Genomic DNA, 17,745 nt, shown 5'->3' on the forward strand with positions numbered 1-17,745 from the left:
AAAATATTTATTAATAGTTAGATTAGTATATTATATATAACATATTTTCATCCAATTCAATTTCAACATAATTTAATCAAAATAAAATAAGCATAATTTTTTTTCTTAATATTTATAAGCCCACACCATTTTAACAACTGATCACATTCTGATTTTTTTTTTTTTTAAATGAATAGAGTTCATGAAAGGCATGGGGGGAGAGATTAAATCTTAATTTATATTTAACATATGTTTTCCCTTAATATTTATAAAATTAAATATATTATTTTTAATATTAAGTCCCATCATGTATATATATCTCATACACCAAGGTGCAGACTACAGGAGGGTATCATAAGTGAAAATATATTTGTTGTTTTTTAAAACCAAATTAGAGAAGTTATATAATGATGTTAAAATTTAATATTTTTTTTTGTCTAATTAGTTAAATATTATGAAAGATAAAAAATGATGTTAAACAATTTGCATAATAACATAATAGGAAAAAAAAAGAACAAAAAATGAAATATAATAATGTTGGATTCTCATTACTTGAAATAGTCTCATTCCTTGCATATCTCCCCTCTTCTTCATTGATTTATGGAAAAAATTTAGAATTCCAAACTCTTCCAATAAAACTATACTATACATGTTGATTGCATAAAATAAAATGCTGGTTGAACTAATTTCCATAATTGCTAATTACCCTCTTTTTCTATATCAATTATTAACAATAATCGATAATATTAATATTAGGATAAACATATATTAATAATATTAATCATTATATATAGATAATCTTTTGATATTATATGTGCAATGGGAAATCAAATTTTGGTTTTGTCAAGGACAAAGGTTTTTTTCTTGAATAACCATGGTTAATTAAATAAATGTTAAATATATTATATTATAGGAATTAAAGTTTGTACCACTAAATTTCATTAAAATATTAATGAAAGAAAAATACATATTATATTATATTAATTAATTACTGACTATTTATTCTACATTAAATAACCTCGACCGCTTTCTTTACGCTCCCACTCTCCATAATTTCATTATTTATTACATTGGTCCCATTACTTGTATCATCAGTGCAATTTGGTCCCTTAATTAATCCGAATTTTATCATAAGTCCCTGTAACCAGTCCGGGATCTGTAGAACAATGTATGTTCCTATCCCGCCGATCAAACCGTACGCGATCGAGTAAGTCAACGGCATCAATAGAAGAGTCACGAACGCCGGAATCGCTTGCCGCATATCGTCCCAATCTATCTCCACCACCGCCTTCATCATCAATACTCCGACGAGAATCAACGGCGGTCCAACAGCCCACGGCGGAATAGATGCCAGCAACGGCGTAAAGAAGAACGATAAGAAGAAATAGAAACCGGCTGTCAACGCCGTTAGCCCAGTCCTTCCGCCTTCCCTTATACCCGTTGATGATTCGATGAACGCCGTCACGGGCGACGTACCCAGAAGAGAACCAACAACGATCGCAGACGCGTCGGACATGAAGGCGAAATACTGACCTTCGAAATCGCCGTTTGCATCTGTAAATCCGGCGAATCGAGCCATTGAGTAAAGGGTTCCGGTCGTGTCTAATATGTCTACGTATAGAAAAGTAACTAATGCTTCCCAGAATAATCCTGTTCCGATTCCTTTGAAACTCAACGCGCCTGCGGTTTCCTCGATTTTATGAACGTCGACGACTTTTTTGAAATAATCGTATGAAGAATTGCCGGCGGCTGTGTTTGGGAACGCCGTGACGGAGGTGTTGCGGAACCACGATATGGCGGTGACGAAAATGATACCGTAAATCATCGCACCCTTTATATTCTTAACTAAGCAATACGCGATTATCACGAACCCGACAATACCGAGCCAAAGAGTTGGGTTCTGCATTTTATGGTCTAGACAGAAGATTTCACCTGAAACAGTTCCACCGGCGAGAAGACTCACCGTCCCATTGGCGGAAGTTATCACCGGCGCTAAGGCGGCGCGTGAGGATTGAGGACATCCCCCGAGAGTGACTAGTGTCGCTGAGTTATAACCCACCAAGCCTAGTCCCTGGTTCCCCTGCAAACCGATAAACGCTAGGAATAAACCGATTCCGGCCGAAGAGGAGATTCTGACCGGTTTAGGCACGAGTTTGGCGAGCTTGGCGCGTAAACCGATTGCGGAAATCAGGAGGAATATGAGCCCTTCGATGAAGACGGCGGCTAGGGCACTCTGGTAAGGGATATTACCGGAGCCATGAAATCCGACGACGGTGTAGGCGAAGTAAGCGTTTGTTCCCATTCCAGGAGCTAAAGCGAGAGGAAGATTCGCGAAGGTTCCCATGATGAGACATCCGACTAAGGAAGACGCAACGGTTGCGACGATGAGATCCTTCCGAATTCTCCCCAAACAGGCGGTGTAACCGGGATTGACCGGTTCAAATTTACAGGAAACGTCAGGCTGAATAACTCTTAGGCCGGAAGCGGTGCAGTTAGAGACGGATAAGGTGGGATCAGAACAGAGAGGTATACAATCGGAAACAGAGCAGGTTGCGCCGGAATCAGAAAGTATGCTAGCGTTGACGGCGAGGATGTATGCCATGGTTAAGAAAGTAGCAGTGCCGGCACGAAACTCTGTGGTGAAAGTTGTTCCCCGTTCAACGATCTTGAAGTGCTTTCCGACCTTACTCCGGGCGACGAACTTATTCAGTCGGACCAACGGCGATGGATTCTGAATCTCCATTGAAGAAGAAGAGAAGAAGTTGAATTATATGATCAAATTAGTGAATCAAACAAACCCTATATATCATGCATGTATACAATACAAATCCTCTTAGAGAGAGATTGGATTAAACATGATCGGAGAAGAAGAAGCTTCAGTGGGAGAGAGAGAGAGTCGCCGCTTGATAAGAGAGATTCTGTTGGGGAGAGATCCTCTCTATTTTTATAACTCGGAATCTCGGATTTATTTATTTATTTATTTATTTATTTATTATATTATATTATATGGGAACGCCGTAATTACACACAATTTTAATTATTTATTTTATTTTATTTATTGACCCGCAATTATCTTTGACTATTTATTTTAATTTATTATTCCGGGTAGTAATGTAATTAATTCAACTCTATCGATTGAATTTGTTACAATTATTTAACCAGGATCATAGGAATTTATTAAAATATACTGAATTTTCGAAAAGAATTTTGAAAATCATTTATAACATATTTGTTTCAATGTTCGGCCACTTTTGTGGTATCCCGTACCCATTACTTTATTGAATTACCATTTTTTACCATCAACTGTGAATTCAATTATCTATAAAAAAAAATAAAAATAAAAAAAAAGTGATTTCATACCAAATAAGAATGGAAAAATTGGCATTCTTCCCTAATAAGAATCCATTAGAATCTCACAATATATAATTGGATTCCAAAAAGTTTGCTTATTTAGTTATAATATTTACTTTGCCTTTATAATCTAATATTGTTAATCTATTTATTATAAACAAAATAATAATAATAAAATATAAATTACCTCAAATTATTACCTTATTTTTGGGAACTGATATTTTTAATTTAATTAAAATGTTGATTTGGTTTAAAATTAAAGTTTGGATCTTTCATTTGCACATCTCCTAGGAAGCGCTGAGATATGTTTTTAGTAAAAAAATCTCAAGATGGTAAATAAGCTTGAAATATATAAAAAATGACACGTGAATGCTTAATGATATTAAAAAAACTGTCTATATAAACATCTTGACAGTTTCTTTAATAAATTAACCTATATGTATAATATTAATAATAATTAATATATTTGAAAATAATAATGATGAAATTTAGTAGAGTTGACAAATTTAAACTCGACACAAAAACATGACACCGAACACAAAAAAAATTAAATTAGGGTCAAAATTAAGTTAACCTGATAAATAAACATGTTAAAATTGGGTCGACCCGAAATGACCCAAAGTAGACTCAATAACTCGTTTACAAGTTTATATTGATGAGTTTTGTGTTACTCTTTCCCACTAATTTACTCATATTTTTTTCAAATTTTGTATAAACGGATTTATGATTTAACTTTATTTTTATTTTGTGTTGATGTCATTTTAATTTTGAAACAGAGATATTTGAATTAATTACATCAGATTTTGTTCGATTTAAGTTCGGTAAATCAGGTTCAACGGGTTAGGTTCAGGTCAATCATAAATGAACAAGTCGATTCATGTTAATATCGTTCAACCCGTTAACTTGTCATCCCGAACTCGACAACCTGAAACTGACCCAAATTGTCACTAAGGATAATATTGTTCTATATACTTAAATTATCATCGACCATTAGTCTCTTAAAAGACTTTTGAATTTCGTGTACATGTAATCTCAAAAGTTCAATATTAAATGTTATTTTTATTGTAATTTTTCATTTATTATTTTCTTTATTTTAATTTTTTTTTTTATACATGTAATTATCAATCACCAATCAATATCAATCTAATATTTTAGAGTTGTCATCTCTATTGTTATTATATTCTCTATATCCTTCACCAGATAAGAGAGATGTGTCTCACTCTTCTCTTCTTCTTACATGTCTTCATTCTTTTATCTTATTGAGATGAATCTCATTCTTTTTTTTTTTGTTCATTTCTTTATCTTATGAAGATTATGTCTTTTACATTTATAAGCTCATATCTCATGAACATTTTTCTTCCAAATGTTTCAACCACAAATGTTAGTGTGCTTACATAATGTTATCCATCATTTCTATATATCTAGTCATGTCACCTTTGTAACACTTTTTTTCCTTTTAAAATCACAAAAACTCTTTATCAATCTACTATGAATACACTTATATTTCCTCTCATGCACCACCGTTTCCCATTATTTTCACTACCACTCATTTTGAAATCTAATCATTACAACCTCTTAACTTTCATCACCATCCAACTTTGAAACTTAATCATCTTCCGTCATTTCATATGGTATGCACCCCGACTACAAAAATTGAGTATAACTTCATTGTTAAAAATTATTACTGATTATAAAAAGTCGATGCTGATTATACGAGTCGAAAAAATTATTACGAATTGTAAAAGTTGATGCCGACCATTAAGTTGACGACGACTTGAGAAAATCGTTACTTCATTTTCTATATCCATTAATCCAACTAGTGTAAGATTATAAATGGATCCAATTTTTTTATTTCCACTAGAAATTATACAGACTTTCTATAGGACCCGTCTTATTCACAAAATTCATCACTACTTTAGCTACCTTAAGGTTTGACCAGTTACAATAAATAAAAATTGCTTGGGAATTCATTTTGTAAAAGTCGATATTGACTATAATAGTTGATGCCGACTATTAAAGTCGATACCAATTGTAAGAGAAAATGATTAATGATTGTAGAAGTTGAGAAAATCATTACTGACGGTAAAAATCGATGCCGACAATAAAACATCGAGAAAAACATTATCAATTGAAAAGTTGATGTCGATCATGGGCTCATGATTTGTCCCACACAAACTCTGGAATTTCTTGTCATCAATTAATACATATCTGATCAACTAGCTAACATTAACACTCATTTTGTCTTATTACTTAACAAACTCATGGTGTGTACCATTTTGTTTTCTTTCATGAAAAATATTACTGATTACAATATCATCAGCCTTAAATGATCCAGAATTAAGATCAATCATTCATCTCTCAAAAGACTTTTGAGTGTCCATAATTTCAAAAATTCAATATATTAAATATTATTTATTGTAACATTTCATTTACTATAAATATTTGTACATGTAACCAATCATCTATCAATATCAATCTAATTTATTAGAGTTTGTCATTTTTTTTATTATATTCTCTACTTTCTCTATTTTATGTACTCACACCCTATATATTAAAGAACATATAAAAATATAATTGTATCATCCTGTTTGAAGAGGGTAATTGTACCATTTAATTGGCTAGATTTTGATATATATATATATATATTATAACTTCGTCAATATTATGTCATTTCAATAGTTTTATTTTTTCTTTTTAAATTATAATATTTTTTCACAATAAAAAAAATAAAAGTGGGAGGGAATTTGGAAAGCAAATGGGAGATTGAATTAGAAAAGTAAGGAAGATGAGAAAATAGATAAGTCAATCAAATTAAGTCAAATCGTCATTTTCTCTCTCATTTTCTCCCAATTATTTCTTATAAAAAAATAACAAAAATTCTAACTTTTTATTATCTAAAGTGAAGTGACTACAATCACAAATAATTTGTTGGGCATGTATGAGGACGGATTCAGATATCCGAGTTGAGGTGGACTTAAAAAAATTAGGGTGCGCTTAAAAAAGTAACGAAAAAATTAATGATAAAACGAGAACAGATAAATGTAAATTTTATTTTTTTTCTAAAAAAATTATATAAAAAATAATGTATTAAACTAAAAAATTAAGAAATTATAAAGTAATATCAAATTTGTACGATAAAAAAAAATAAATTGAGGTGGGTACATACATAGATTCGCCCTTAGGCATTGAGTTGGATAACTACTTTGAAAGTTATGCTCTTCCGAAAAAATGAAAAAATGTAAGATAAATTTAAAGTGTTTTTGTTTAACAATAAATACGATAAAAAAAAAATTATATAAGAAAAACTTTTGATTAACGGAAAAACATTGTGAGAAGAAGATAGCTTGTCCAAGCTACTACCATCAAACATGCGTTCTACAACTTAAATGCTTCCTCACAAAAAAAAAGTTTATTTTAATTTATAATGAAAACAGGGACGAAACAAAATTATTGTCGATTTTTTTTTACAAAGAAATTGATCATGATTCTAAAAACAACCGTTTGCTTCAGTACTAATACAATTTACCATTCATCTCCTTATTTAATTTAAGATGTTTTAAATAAGAATCGAAACATGGTATTTGATTTCTTAGGAATAATTTTTATTCACTTAAAAATATGAGTACAACACTATCACAAATTATGGTAATAAATAATTTTTTTAAGCAAATTGTTGAAAATGAAATCTGAACATATTGACATAATTATAATACATAAACTAATTTTAATGTATATGTAGAAAGTAAAATCAAACAAAATGGTATATATAAAAGTATTTCAAATGTTAATGTATAGGGAGCAAAATCTTTATTATCCCAAATTCATAAGATGTGAACAAATTATTAGTTGGCCGGAATTATTATTTCATGTCCGATGTTGTTGTATATTGATATGAGTTAGTCAAAACAAAAATTTGACCAAAACTCTAAATAATGCACGTTTGGAATAAGTAGAAAATAATCAAATAATAGTTCACACCAAAATCTCCTTAAAATTTGTATCATATAGGTTATGGAGATATTTATGCAAATAATAAGCTTCGATTGATTTAGTCGTTCACATTAATTGGCACATAATAAGTAAGAATAATAAATTCCAAATTTTAATATCTGGCACCTGAGTTTGTAATTAATGCAAATCCCGTGTACTAATTATTTGTGAAATTAAATTAAAATATATAAACAGTGCTAGAAAGATGGGTGTGAATGTGAACCTTAATTATTTGCTAATTTAATTAATTATTATATTCGTGTGCTAACAGCTAATTGCAAGGAGTTGACTTGTTTAATTCCAAACAAGTTGTGGGATGACTAAAACAATGGAGGACTTTTGCCGTAAATATACGCTTCTTCTTAAACATATTGGCAATTTGGAATATTTGATTTCCAATTCTTATCATTTAAACACTTTTGGTTTGGTTTAGTTTAATTTTAAATGTATTTCAAAATTAAGTTAATTAGTAAGATTTATAACATTGAAAGGGAGCTCAAAATTGTCGCTAGATTAAAAGATGAGATTATTTCCTTAATTATTATATATTCTATCGATGGATTCTCACTTCGTATAAGTTCGACAAAATTCCGAACAATTTATTTGTTGGAATCGGTTCAGAAAAATATTATATATATATATAATTCATTTAATTGAATTTGACAGGTTGATCAGTTTCTTACTCCACTAATAATAAAAATAGTATGAAAGCAAAGTTTTGGATAAAACTTTTAATAATTTATTTGGCTAGGTAATAGAGAAACTCGTTTGACATATATATATAATCATAAATGCATCATCCGTCCTCTACAAATAATTAAACAAATGCAAGCTGGCCCATTCACATGAATATTGAGGAATTATTTATATTTTTTGGTAGCCACGTTATAGATATATCATATATTCTCTTATATATATATAGTCAACTTATATATTTTTATTAATAAATTTGATTAAATTAGTAAGAAATTTATGAAAGCCTTTAATATGTTTCCTATATAAATATATATGAGCAGAAAAATCCTTAACTATATATATATATATATATATATATATATATATATATATATATATATATATATATATATATATATATATATATATAATGGACAGTTTAATTAGTTCACACATTTGGTTTCCCACGCCCGGTTATTTGTAGGGTAGGGTAGGGTAGGGTAGGGTAGGGTAGGGTAGGGTAAGGTAGGGTAGGGTAGGGTAGGGGTGGGAGACATATTAAGGATTTGTTCGGTAATAACCTGGAAAGAGAGAAAAATGATTATTGATAATGATTTGTGATAATTTTGAGGAAATGATGATGTTTTTTGGTAAAAAGACTTAAAGGGTATTAATATATATAAATAAAATAAATAATTATAATTTAAAATTAAGGGTATTTTAGTATTTTGGTTAATGACTTGATTGATTTGAAGGATGAGAGAGGGAGTAAAGAGACAATTGATTTGGTTGTGTTATTTTGAAAACCCAAATACGAACAAGGCCTAGGGTGAGGAGTCTTTCCCATATCTTGATCAAAGAGTGCTGCTGTACGAGTTGTGTGTGGGGGTTAAATTACTCGATAAAAACTAAACATGCCCTAAATTAGGCTTGAATTTTAACCTATCTATGATTTATTGTTTACAAAATATATAATTTACTTTTATTTTAAAAAATTCAACCACAATTAAACATCATTTTATTTATTATTCAACAGTCACATGTTACTTAATTAATTAATTAAAATACTATTTATTTAATTAAAAAATATATATTTTATCATTATATATTAATATAAATATTATTTAAAAAATAATCTATACTTTTTTAAAATCATCATCGTTAACATTTTTTTAAATAATACATTATTTATTTAAATAAGCCTCTACCAAATAAGAAAAAGGGAAGAAATTGTTCTAGTTCAAATACACTTTAATATAATGTGTTTTTAGTGAAAATTGAATTTGTAACATTTTATCTTTAAATACTAATTTCTATGGACAGATTCAAGAATTAAAGTTGGGGTTTACTTGAAAAAAATTAAGTGAACTTAAAAAATAAAAGAAAAATTATGGATAAAATAAATGTAAATGTAAGATTTGTCATTTTTCAAAATTAGATAAACAAATAATGAAATAAATTAAAAAAAAAAATAAGAAATGATGATGTTATGTCACATTTTTACCGTAATTTTTTTTTTCCTGAAATGTGTTGAAGTCACCTAACCCCTAAATCAGTATGTCATTGCTTATTAAAGAGTTAAATTTATGATTAAAATAAAAAAAAAATTAAAATCTTGAAATTTTTTAAAAAAAAATCATTAAAAAAAAGTCGTTTGAGTAAAACGAAAAAGTTGACAAAGAAAAATTGATAAAAAAAAAAGCACCAACACAAACAAAACAATAAAAAAGAAACTTGAACAATTATGACAAAAAAATAAAATAAAAATAAATAACACTAAATATTAATTCTCAAGCCAATATCCACCCATTATCCCTCTAAAAATTGTTTAAAAGATCAGCCATACACCTGCTGAAATAATAAGTTTTGTTGTAAAATCTTGACAACTTATAATTGGCATATCAATAATGTAAAAACCTAATTGGTGATCATACTAAACATCTCTAATTGGGAAAGAGAGGAAAAAAGAAATGCAAAAGTTAATAAATATTATTGTGTCATTTTCAATATATATATGAGTGGATTGGTGATTTTGTGGGTTAAAGGGTGACATAAGGAGGGATTTAAAGTTATTATCACTTAAACAAGATGTGCTTGGCTAGTTAGTCGGGCACCGCGTCCCACCCACCACCCTTTTTAATTTATTTATTTTTTAAAATCTAAATCTGATACTAGTAGTACTACACCTGCCCATATATATACTAATTAAGATCCTACAATTAATACATTTTTATTAACCTTAATTAATGGATTTGCTTTACCATGCACTAATCACTCATTTATTTAATTGATATTGATAGCTAGTTAACATTATTATAATTAAACACGAGGACCTGTACGTACCTATAAAATAATTTAGATATACTAATACTACTTTAGGCAAAAGCTAGCTAATCCATGAACATTCAAAGTAAATAATATAATTTAAGCTTACTTTAGCTTAGCTGCATTTTCATTACAAATCATTTCTGCAGCTCATCTACAAAATAATATTACTTTTTTTACTAAAAGAAAGTTATAATTAATGACTTTATAAGTTTGATTAACTGAACAAAATATCGAGGCATAGTTTGAATTTTGTTTTTTTTAGTACGCTAGGTTCTGGTTTCCTTTGAAGTGCGGCTAATCTCCGTGAGTTAAGTACACACCGCCTGACGGGCTCAAACCTAGAATCTCAGAGTGCTGGGATATTCTGCTCTTGTTGTCGTTAGGCTAGAAGAGGACATAGTTTGGATTTATCATACAAATAATTTGAAATCAAGTAATAAATTGTGCATATAAATATTATAAACTTGAAGGATAAGGAACTTTTGTAAATGGTCCTAGAAGAAGAAGAAGTGAAGTGGGTTAATCTTTTCTGTGCCAAAAGATGAATACTTTTGGAAGATATTAACAGGAAGGAAGGAAGAGGGGTTATAGCTTAGGTCTCATAATCGATGATAATGAAATAATGCTAGCTTTTAACATGCATGTGTTTCTTTTGAAGCAAACTCACTTTCAAATAAGTAAATGAGCAGTACCCTTTTTCTTTACCAAAGTTATATAACCCCCACTTGCACCACTCATGTCCCTCTACACATTTTTGCATACCCTAAATATAAAAATGGACTATATATGCATTAATTAAGACCTGACCAACTAATAAAAGCAACCATTTGTTTTGTTTTGTTTAGTCTTAATTTGGGGGCAAAAACACCGTGAGTGGTTGGTGATAGAATTGGTACTATATATATTGTAATCGAAAAGGAGGGTTATCACGATCAATTAATTAGGAATACATCATTTTCAACAATAATATATAAAGTGCTTGTTATTCTCTTTGTAATGGAAAGGGGAAAGTGAAAAGAAATATTGCCAAAAAGAAGACTACTACTAGCTAACTTATAGAGTTAAAGATGATTGATTATATATGCATTTTCCATCCTTCTTCTTCTTTATCACTTTTACTACTTCACCAAAATGTTGTCTTTTTATTAATTAAAAACAACACACAATTCTTACTAACCAAAGTTATGAACATTTTAGACCTGGTTCGATTTAGATTTTTTAAATAACTCAAACAAAATCAAATATCATTTTACTCCCCTCTCATATCACTCAAATCATTAATCAAAATACTAAAATACCTTATATTTTAAATTTTATTTTTTTTATTTTATTTATATATATCAATATCCTTAAAGTCTTTATATCAAAATTAATCATCATCTCCTCAAATCATCCAAATATATATATATATATATATATATATATATATATATATATATATATATATATATATATTTTTTTTTTTTTTTTTTCTTTCTCTAGATTTTTTTTTAAATAACTCAATCTGAACCAGCTCTTAATTATAAATTATTTTACTTTTATTCTTGAAGGAATATAACCCTAATTAAAGACTTGTTTGGTCTTAGGTTATTTTGCAAATAATATTATAATGATTTGAATGAAAAAACAATAGATAGATAAAAAAGAATTATATATATAGAAAAATTATCGAAAAGAATTACTATGAGTAAATAAGAAAAAGATTCTAACGGAAATAATGAGAGAAAATTCGTAAACTTATAAATGAGAATCTGTTGATGTAAAAGAAAAGAAGTGGGGGCATAATTATATGAGCTAGCTAGCTGTTAAGATACCATTCAATCCATATAAATATATAAATTTATATATTTATATATATTTCTCCTGAAACAAAGGAATTAAGAACCCTACCCAAATCCAATACACTAGCAACCAATATTATGGTGGTGGCTTCTGGCCACTTATTGCCCACTACGAACATTATTAATCCGGGTCGGACCCCAATTGATTTGGCTGCATATTGTCGAATTCACACGCAAAAAATGAAATAATAAATAACGAGCATTAATTGTAGTATTTTGTGGTGAAAATATAATATGAAATATGTGTATGGATAAATATGATTAAGTTTTATGTGACAAACTAGAAATAAATAATTAATTAAATAGGAAAAAGTGAAGGGCAGACCAATTACAGAAATGCAATGGATGCGGACATAAAATGGGCGCAGTTATGATGGACAGGTTACCGAACTTTGCTTTTAATGTACTTCCACCAATAAAAGAAAAAGGACATTTATTTATTTTTTATATATGTTCTATCTTTTGGATTGTGAAACTCTTAGGGCTAGTTTGAGATTTGTTTAAGATAAAATTTTAAGAATATCAATTTGTATTATAGTTTAAATTTAATTAAAGTAACCTAAACCCTAGAATACCTAAGATCAAATGAGTTCTTATACACTATTTCCAACAAGTAGTCGAACAAAAACCCAAGTATTTATTATTATTATTGAACATTTGTAATATTAAAGAAGGTGAATATTATAAAATCAACAAAGAAATGAGAAATAACAACAAAAATTATGATATGAGCAAGGAGATTGAGTAATTATGTCGAACTGGCCAGTATTATATATATCTTGAATTCAAATAAATTTAAAGTTAATTAGTCGAATTATGAATTAGTGTCTGATCATCTGGCAGGAAGTAAATGTCAAAAAAAAGAAAAAAGTCCCAAGACAATAATAGAGCTAATTATTATTGTCGTCGACCGGCCTCGACTTATTTTAAAGTTAATTCATGTACATGATTGATTGACACAAGCTTCCAATTATATACATACATATAGAAAAGATAATTATCGATCAATCTAAATTAATAATGCCTTTATGTAAATTGCATGCTTATTACAGGACTTAGCTTTGGCTTTTGGCTAATTCCATTTATATATAATATATATATATATATAGTTGATGTGACCAAGATGATCAAATTCATATATATTAATCCCTCAACTTGGATAATATATTCAATTTTTCCATTACAAAATTTATAATTAATTAGTGGACCAATTAACGGTTTTTATTGTAGCAATCATTAGGTTGAAACATTAATATTCTTCCTCTGATTGGGCAAGGAAACCTCTGGGATCATTAATTAATTTGATTGCCCAGGGGCGTAATTAATTATAATCATCATTAAATTAATTGTAAAAGGTTAAGAATCAAAACAGATATCTGAACTTGAACATGTCGAGAATTGATTGGCTTAATTGTTCAAGTGAAATTAATTATTAAACAGAATTTATCCGAAATTTAGGCAGCCAGATAGACAAGTGTCGTCTTTAATTAGGAAAAGCTGGCCTTGATCCATAAATAGGGAAGAATGTCAATTTTATTTATAAAGTTGGAGGGAGGTGTCAAATTTATTTATAAAGTTGTAAAATTCTATTTATGTATACAAACTTGTCAAAATATGTCAAAATTATTTGACATAACGGAATGTTTCAAACGAAGTTAATTTTTTATTCACGTGGATATTTATTTTATATTTTGTTTTAACTTTTTTTTTTCATTTCAAACAGACTTTTTCTTTACATTTAATAAATAAATAATAATTTCATTCTCTCTCCTCCTTCACCCGATTCATATTCTTCTCATTTAAATCTTAATCTCCAAAATCTTATTCACCATTTCTAAGACCCACTTTGTCTTCTCTCTCTGAATTTCACCCTATGTTCTTCTCAATTGATGTCAAAGTAATAGGTTATATATTCAATGCGAAACATCAAACTAGAAATTTTAGATTTCATTTGAATAATTTGCCTGCAACTAGAGGATTAGAACAATAAGTTTTTAGCGGATGGTTAGAATTTTGAAAAATAAAATTGAGATTTTGATAAGTTAAATGTGATATGTCACTTGTTTGTCATTGTTTCTGATTGTTCTTCGTGAAGGAAAAACTAGTTCCAAGATCGCTTCAGCTAGGGTTTTTAAACTCATTTAGTTATATCCTCAATCACAGAGTTCAATCGCAGATAAACAAGGTTTATTACAGATATTATATTGTTTGATCGAAAATGGTTCATTCCATGATCAGATCACGAAACAAGTCTGTATTATCAGGCCTAACAGTAATATCAAAGTTTATGAATGATCTAGTTAAAAAAGGAATAGCAAAAACAGCTTGCGACATCCTCTGGAGATTGAGATTCGATTTGTTGAGTTCTTGAATGTGAATAGATTGATTGCGGCGGCTGTGAAAGAGAGGGGATGAAGATGATGGTGGGCTGCCTGCTAGTGAAGAGAGAGGATGAAGATGATGGTAGGTAGAAGAAGGAAAATTTTATTTATTTAATTTTATATATTAAATAGAAAAAGAAGGTCTGTTTGAAACCTAAAAAATAGGTTAAAAAAATATAAAAAAATAAATATCCACGTGGATAAAAACTTAACGCCGTTTGAGACATTCCGTTATGTTAAATAATTTTGACACATTTTGACAAGTTTATATACATAAATAGAATTTTACAACTTTGTAAATAAATTTGACACCTCGTTCCAACTTTATAAATAAAATTGACATTCTTTAATTAATTACTTTTATTTAAATCCAAAAAATTATAGGTTTTCATTCTAACATAAAAAAATAATAATTTTGTTTTTTCACCTAAGTCGACCCCAAACTTAGGGAGACGATCGTCCCCCGGCTAAGACTAGACTAAACTAGACCAGACCAGACCAGAGAAGGTGGAGTGAGTGTTGTCGCTGTCGCGGGCCAACATGGTTTTCTAATAACAGTTTGTATTCATTAGTGAAGTGGCCGACATATATAGTGTACACTAGTACTATAGTGGATGTTAAGGACGTCTGATCATGATCGAGTTAATAATAATAATGATGATATGGTTTGGTTTCTTACGTTTTGTTTCGTTTGGATTGAGCCAGCCAGCCAATCCATCGAATCATTCCTTTGCTGCTTATAATTATTATTATTATTTATATATTCTCATGCATGCATGATCGATGCATATACAAATTTTATTTATTAAATTCTTGGTTTCTCTTGGGGGTGGTATGTCCTACAGCTAGCTTTGTTATGAGATATTCTCTCCTCCATTAATATATAAATGATTCCAGCTATGTGTACAAATATCCACTTCTCATTTCGAACAACCTACCTAATATATACATCATCATCATGTTTATTAATTATTATTAATTATTATCAAGAAATGAGATTAATTCTTTCATAACTACTCTTTCCAAATCAAAATCCTTATTTGTTAACTTGACATATGGGTTTTTTCTTCAATTCTTAATTAATTCTGGATAGACATGTTTCTAATACAAATGAATATATTGTTTCCTTTAATATGACCTGCTTCTTGCCATTAATTTTAATTTTTCCATCACTTCAAAAATTAATTCTTTGTCAAAGAACATAAGAAACTTGATAAAAACTTCAAAATTATTTCTAACCAAATTGAAATATGATTTTTTTTTTAAGAGTAAAATGATCGAGATGCTCTCTGATACCAGATACAATATTTGATCATATGGACAGAATCATTATATAATCTATAAAGTGGATAAGAGAAGTTTTTCATCATAACTGACTAGTAGGGGTGGCAAAAAAATCCGATCCGAAAGATCCGATTCGTTGATCCGACCGATCCGATCCGAAAAAATCCGTATCCGATGGATCGGATTCGGATATCGATTCGATATTTTTACTGGATTTCCGGATCGGATACGGATCGGGCAAAAAATATTTCGGATATCCGAAGATGATCCGATTATTTTTAAAATTTATTAAATAAACAAACCCAAACAAAAATATTATTAAATAAATACAAACTCAACTAAAAATCTCTATCTTCCTATATTTTCCTTCCCGTTTCTCTTTAAAAACCCATATAAAATATTATTAAACAATTACAAACTAAACAAAAATCTATTTCTTCCTTTCTTCTCTTTAGAAACCCAAACAAAAATATAAAATTTATCTCTTCTCTTTAGAAACCCAAACAAAAATACAAGATTTCTCTCTTCCTTATGTTTTCTCCCATTTTCCTTTAAAAACTCACAAACCCAAACAAAAATATGTCGCTTTTATTTATTTTTCTTTTCATTTCTCTTTAGATCTATTTGTGAATCTTTTCTCTTTAGATCTATTTGTGAATCTGTTCTCAAATCGTCATTATTCATAACTGAAATTCTTAATATTCTTAATAGAACAATTTTAATTTTCTAACATATAAAAAAAATTAAAAATATGAAAAAATCGGATCAGCGGGTATCCGGCTGGCCGATCCGATCCGATCTGGTATTTTCGGATCTGATAGTAGTCGGATACCGAATTGGATACGGATCGCAATTTTTGAAAAAAAATAGAGGCAGATATTCGATTCGAAATACCGGATCGTATCCGATCCGTAAGTTTGTCCAGCCCTAATGATTAGATACTATTAATTAATTAGCCCGTTACATTACATGTATTTATTTATACTACTCATTTGGATTGGACTATATACTCATAACTAGCCCAATTACAAATTTAAGTCAGACCTCACTAGTTGATTCAATTCAAGACCCCTATTTTAAAATAACAAAAATAAAAAGAGGTTTAGAATATCACATATAAACTTTTACATAAATTTAATTTATACAAATTACTGGGTTCTTGCACCACACCGTTTCACTAGTTTTGTGAAAATAAACAAATCGGGTTATTAAGTTACGAATTGACTTAATCAAAAAATTTGAAATTGTTAAATTTATAAAATAACATTAAAATGATATATATGTCTTGAACTTTAAACATGTTAATACAAATATAACACCTTAACCAATCAAACTAAATTTTAAATTTAGTTTTCTTTTTTATAAACCTACAAAATTACATTTATATAATTTTAAATTCTTTTATTATTTCTTATATTTATTTTGTAAAGATAGATGATGAAATTCTTTTTAAGACCTAAATTGTATTTTTTTTTAAATTAGATAACTCATCATTATACTTTAATTAATGTCTCACATTTGTTTTGGATCATGATTTGAGTGTAAATGAGTATAAATAAAATATTTATCAATATAAAGATTAATTTGCGGGTCAAAAGTTTACCTAATATATATATATATATAATTATTATGAATTGAATTTAATAATATTTTGTCCTCCTAACAAAAATTGATATTTTTCAAAAAAAAAATTAAATTTAATAATCTTAAATAGTTTAATGGTTAAAGTCTTCAAATATCATATTGAGACTTGGGTTTGAATATTAGTTGATTCGAATTTGAGATTAAATATTTTTCAAAGTTTTAAATGCAAATATGGTAGTTTATGTGTTTGCAAAATAAAAAAAATTATATATATAAAGGAGACTACGGTTGAGATCCCTATTTGTGCAAATTTGAGAGTGAAATGACGATGG

At 28.7% G+C, this 17,745-nt stretch overlaps 1 protein-coding gene across 1 annotated transcript; it reads right to left on the reverse strand.

Moving 5' to 3' along the window:
- Positions 1-897: 897 nt before the first annotated feature.
- Positions 898-2,880, reverse strand: LOC124931695 (adenine/guanine permease AZG1). The gene has a single exon (XM_047472222.1). It carries the CDS (start codon positions 2,720-2,722, stop codon positions 989-991), a length of 1,734 nt encoding a protein of 577 aa, XP_047328178.1. The 5' UTR covers positions 2,723-2,880; the 3' UTR covers positions 898-988.
- Between the last annotated feature and the right edge of the window lie 14,865 nt (positions 2,881-17,745).

Source organism: Impatiens glandulifera, chromosome 3, assembly GCF_907164915.1.
Source record: "Impatiens glandulifera chromosome 3, dImpGla2.1, whole genome shotgun sequence".
Taxonomy (NCBI): Eukaryota; Viridiplantae; Streptophyta; class Magnoliopsida; order Ericales; family Balsaminaceae; genus Impatiens; species Impatiens glandulifera.